At 36.0% G+C, this 5,732-nt stretch overlaps 1 protein-coding gene across 1 annotated transcript in view; it reads left to right on the forward strand.

Moving 5' to 3' along the window:
- The window catches only part of TAF1B (TATA box binding protein (TBP)-associated factor, RNA polymerase I, B, 63kDa), a gene marked incomplete at its 5' end in the record, with an annotated part of 46,241 nt that overhangs the window by 34,546 nt on the left and 5,963 nt on the right, over nucleotides 1-5,732 (forward strand). The window contains 4 exons of the mRNA XM_010185592.1: nucleotides 1,828-2,005; nucleotides 2,316-2,362; nucleotides 4,921-5,011; nucleotides 5,468-5,538. Of these exons, the coding sequence (XP_010183894.1) occupies nucleotides 1,828-2,005; nucleotides 2,316-2,362; nucleotides 4,921-5,011; nucleotides 5,468-5,538 (387 nt within the window). The remainder of the gene's footprint in view (nucleotides 1-1,827; nucleotides 2,006-2,315; nucleotides 2,363-4,920; nucleotides 5,012-5,467; nucleotides 5,539-5,732) is intronic.

The following is a 5,732-nucleotide window of genomic DNA, read 5'->3' on the forward strand; positions in this document are numbered from 1 at the left end:
ACCCATTTAAGCTTGAACTCAAAGATAATTTCTATAGAAAGCACCTTCATCAAACATTCAGAGTATATAATATAGGCCTAGATATGCAGGGGCACTCTGGTGCTCTGCTCTCTAAGGCTGTGGAGTGGATACTTCATTTCAGATCTTTCAGTATCCATGTGAACTCAGAGACGGTAGTGGTTTATTTACTTTATCCAAATGATTCATGAAGCTGGGACCTGATTGCTTAGCAATGGGATTGTCTCATATATAATATTGACTGTATATTCTATAATATTGCATATTAGCATTAATTTTAATATCAACAAGTGATGCTCTGTGACAAATCAGATGCTGTCTCACTTGATTTCTGATTTAGTTTTGAAAACATATATTGCATAAATATTCAATATTTTTGTTTATCCTCTAATTAGGTCTTGAATATTGAATTGCCAAAGACCAATAAGTCCTAGTACGTGAACTCTCTGTTGGACTACCATACTATCAAATACCATTGTCACTGAAAGTGAATTATACAAACAGCCTATAAATTAACATTTTGGTTTTTTTCATTGAAGCATTCCAACAATTAATAGTTTGGGGGTTTTTCTTGTCATATTTTACAATTTGTCATGTTGAATAAAGCTACTTGCCTTTTCTATTTATTCACAGTTGAATTAAGAGAAGGTAGCAAACAGATTTAGGGCTAAAATTCCAGAGTAGAAATTCTGATTTTGTAGTTTCACACCAGTGTTGTGATCCTATAGAGGATCACATTATTTTTCAGATTTTGAAGTATCAATTGAATCAAGGAAAAAGCTAGAATTTTGGCATTTTCAGATTTATTACAGAGATATACAAAGCTAAGTACTCTTTGAAAGTTACTGTAAAAGAATATATTGTCCTTCATTACTGTTGTTCTCTAACACCTCCTAAAAAAATAAATTGAGGAATAAATTGTCAGTGTATCTTAGGGCATTAAATACTACTGGAAAGGCCATTTTAAATATCTGAAATAAAAGAAAATATATTGACAGTATTTGTAAGAATTTGGGTTCCAGATTTTGCTTACCTTTTACTATTATGTACAAGAGGATTAAAAATGAGTTCCTACTGAACTCTTTGTACGCAGCAAGAGAGTATAAAGTATAGCTGGATTAAGGTTGTACTTAGTCATACATTGCTAACCTTTGTGGAATCTGATGGTGATGTAATCAACTCATGTATTTCTTGCTGAACAGGAAAGGTGAGAAATTTGGGGGATTTGTATCTGTGAAAAATAAGTGTAGAACACTAAGAAACTGTGCAGATATCACACTGCTGCTTTTGGAGCTGTAGTTTTCTGACATAACCCGTGGTAGCAGGTGGGACTGGGCTTTACAGCGTAAAGCCAGTTTTAACCTGGGCTGAGGTTGTCTGTACCTCAGCTGGGTTTTGTCGGCATAGCAGCAAGCGCTGCCGTGCCATGATCAGCCTGCTGTTATAGCCAACTGCCTCCTTCAAAACCAGCTCCTCTTCCTCTTCACAGTGCTGAATCAGTCCCTGAATGGCTGTTTAGTCAACATGCAGGAAAAAAGGTTGGATAAATTGTTGGCTTTTGGGGTTTTCTTTGAAACTATATGTACATTTAAGATAGGCTTTCCCACAACATTGTTCAGGATGATCTCCAACAACACCATTTGAGTAACAAAACACCATTAAACACTTCAGCCTGAAAAAAAATTGCTATCTAATGGTGCTAAAAGACCTAGCATTGTTTTCCTCAAATAACCAACATATTTGCACTGTGAAAGTCCTTTCTAGCTTGTCTCAACTTACTACGTTTATATCTTTCTTTACGATAATCAGATGAGTTGCATAATTGGACATGTCGAGTGGTGAAAAAGATCGCTATTGGAGAACCGGATTTCCTGACTCTTGTGCCTGGAAATAAGTCAACAAGAAAAGTGAAATATGATGTTCTTGCTGCAGCAGTTATTGTTGTTGTGCTCAAATTACTGTTTTTATTAGATGATCACTATGAATGGTAAGTGTACAGACAAATATTTAGCAAAGCCCACATTTCAAATGATTCAAATTATTGTCTTGGATGCTTCTTTCTTTAGTAATATTAAATTTATAGTATTTGAATTTTGATTAAGTTTAGTAGCCTAAAGCATATACCTGAAGGCATTTTAGACATTAAATATGACCTATTTTTAAAAATCATCAGTCTGAATCTGAATCTTGGAGAAAAATTAGGGTGTAGTTTTTCTTGGTTGTTTTTGAACTTCATGTGAAAAGTGCAGTATTTGGATCTACAAAATTGCCTGGTTTTTGTGTTGGGTTTTTTTCAGGTTACTTTCTGACTTTGCTGAAGAAAGAAATAAAAATAACAAAGAAGGTACGTAAATATTTCAGTAGAAGCAGTCTTATGATTTTGTGAATTATATAACTTTGTCATCAGGCTTAGAAAGGCTTGTCTTATTGATCATTAAAATGTGTTTTTGTCATTTATTCTTTTAGGGCAAATAGAAATAGTATAGAAAACAGTAGATCCTGTTCACATAAAGTGGTCTCAGTCATCTTACCTGCATAATTCTTACTGTACTAGATAGGGGAATTAGGTACCTAGCAAGATGTGTGCCATTCTGCTTCTCCCTGTGCATGTTTGCCTCTTGTTTTAGAATTTTATTCAAGGTAGGTGAAGATGAATGGGTAAGCAGTAAAGAAGGAACACACTTTGATCGTAAAAAGCAGATACTTACTAGGGGCATCAAACCACGTATATGATAAAATCCAAACTTGTTTAGTCTTGTTAAATAAAATGCCTTAGTGTGTAACATATTTCAGATGTAATCTATTTTCTTAGTCCAAATAATCCTGAGAGAGCGTGGAAAAGCTAGCAGCAATTAAGATAGAGAAGATAATGGTGTGAACATGGTTCTTTGAGGGCAGAAAATACCAAATCAAAGATTAGAAATCTGCAGGAAGATGTTCCATGGCCCGATCCAGATCACAGTTGAAGATAAAACACTGTAACACATTTTTGACCGTGTCTTTTAAGCCTCCAATCCAGTTTTGGGCCCATTTTGACCCTTCTGTTACTTTTTTAAAATTTAAGTCAATAATAAAATTGCCCCATATAATAAAATTACCCCATGTGAGCACATATTGCTGTATCTAGAGGTCGTAATCACTGTTAAGGAAACTGGTAATTCTCATTTTCAAGTGGATCATTCTTTGCCCACTTTTTAACTTTAAAATATTCTGCTGCAAAATGTTCCATATGCTCTGTTATGTTGTCCCTATCCTTAAAGTGTTGGGGTGACGGCGAGCAGCTGCAGAGAGGAGCTGACGTGAGAACGTGTGTGAGAGCACTGATTAGTGCCAGAGCTCTCAACTGCCTCTGGCATTTTCTCAAAGTTAGCATGCTGAAATGAATAATGGTTAATACTGAGTTTTAAGGATCCACTTTATGTTGACTCTATTCTCTGTTTAACTATCCTTTCTCTAAGTTGTTTTTCTTTTTTTCTTTTTTTCTTTTTTATTAAAGAATATAGTATTTCAGCTCCTACAGTTTTTCAAGGCAAACAGGAAGCTGTACAGTAGAAAGTTGTAGTTACCTCGTGTGTTTGTGTGTGTATGTTCTGTGAACTGCACACATACACAGTATTGTTTGTGTTCAAATAAAACACGTGATTGAGTTGTATATACGTATGTGTGTATCACAGAGCTGTGTATTTTCTGCTCAGCTCAAATATATGAACATCAAACTAGCAGTGTTGGCCAGGTAAATGGTTATTACAGTGTACCATCGTGTCTCTTGGCAGTGGTCTTGCTTGTGACAGATGCTTAATAATTAATGGGAAGTTTACTAAAAATTTCTGCCCCCCCACCCCAGACTGCTTTTCCAGCAGTTTAGGAGTTCTTACTTAAATCTCTGGATTTAAGGAGTTCACAAAAGAAGTTGCATCCACACCTTTACATTTTAAGAATGACTGAAGGGTCTTTCTTCCCCTCATTTATCTATTGCTTGTTGAGTCCATCTATATTTCTAGCATCTAAGACATCCTGTGGCAGGATAACTTGAATAGCAAAAATGCAGATAATACACAGCATATGCAAGCTTGATTGTAAGAACAGTATATTTACCTTCAAAACAGCTTAAACAGCTGGCTGGCAAAACTAAGCATGATGCGAGCATTGCATGCAGTGCAGCTGGGGTGATGGGGAAATGCAAAGCCTGGTTAATTCACAATGCAGATAATCCACCCACAGGTTATAAGGGTTGATTCTATTTTAAATATATAAATCTATACCATAGTTCTATTTGGGATTCTTATACTTACTGTACCCAGTTGTTCTGCTTCAGTGCTGTGCCTCTTTGGATCATCGATGTTGAAAGTGCTACTAGAATGCCATAGGCCTTAACATTTTTGCATGTGCTGGTAAATATTTGTTCACATATCAAGAAGTGAAGTTCCTGTGCTCAGAAACATGGGAGGCTGATAGGAAGTGAATACAATTGTCTAGTTTCTTTCCAGCCCTGTAAAGTTTCACAGGTAGTAGCATAGACAGTGGGGAGTTGATGAAGCTGTTTGAAATTTTACATCTGAACTGGTTTAGATTTCACTCATTTCAACCTAAGCTTGATGTATAGTTTTATTAATCTCTTGAAGTCAATTTTCCAACCAGTGAAGGCCACTTAACACTTGAGATCTTGTTCCTTTGGTAGAGAGGAGGTATTTTCTAGGCTTAACTTTCAGAAAGGAGAGAAAAGTTTGAATTATGCTAAATCTATGCTAAATCCATCTTCTCAGCACTTCTTATGCACACAGAATTGAGGGTCGGTTTGTATACAGGTGGAAGATGCAGTCTCTAACTGCATGGAGACCACCTTCTGTGTACTACATGTTTCTTGCACTTCTTCCCAACGTAAAATGTGTATGTTTTATTCAGATGGTCCGTATTTTGAGTTCAAAAAGTGGTACAAAGTTATAAAATCTTCCTTGGATGTGGAGCTAAAGAAATTGGATGAAGAAAGAGCCAAGTAAGAAGTCTTTAAGTACTTTTTCTTTTTTTAAGGTAGGCAGTTTTATGTGAAATCCTGACCCCCACAGAAATAAAAAAGGGTAGGAATTTGGTCCACATTTCCATCCAGCAAGCTTGGGTGAATAAAGCGATCAAATACCCATCTTCACTTTCTATTTACACTCATAATGTTTATCCAGCCTATTAATTAAATGCTCCTTTCTGAGACAAGTAGCTTATACAACTGAACAAGTAACTGATTTCAGTAAATGTAGGCTTACGTGCCTCAGTTTGTCTACTCTGAAAAAGGACTTACTGGATGTGTTGAGGGGCAGAGGCTTTTAATACCACTAACCATTACATTATTTTGATTTTATTTTAATAGCTCTAGCAGCATTTGTAAGAAATTACTTTTCTTTTACTTGTTTGCTCCAGCTTTCTTTTCCCTAACAATTCTTATGTCCCTTACTGGTAGGTATCTCTGGAGATGTGAAAAGCCGCTATTTTATTCAGTCAAGAAGAAGTCTAAAGTTCTTAAGAGAAGACGTGAGTAAACTTTGCCACTTCCCAGCAACACAGACATCTCCTCCAACTTTTCCCATCATAGTAAATCTGCAGCCCTGGCTGTGATAACATATACATCTTAAAATACTCTTATCTCTTTCATCTCTGGGTATGATTAATGCAGTACTATTTTACAACTCATGGCTGGGATTCCTCATTTTCCTCATGCTTCACTG

This window comes from Mesitornis unicolor, unplaced genomic scaffold, assembly GCF_000695765.1.
Source record: "Mesitornis unicolor isolate BGI_N332 unplaced genomic scaffold, ASM69576v1 scaffold22485, whole genome shotgun sequence".
NCBI classification, from domain to species: Eukaryota; Metazoa; Chordata; class Aves; order Mesitornithiformes; family Mesitornithidae; genus Mesitornis; species Mesitornis unicolor.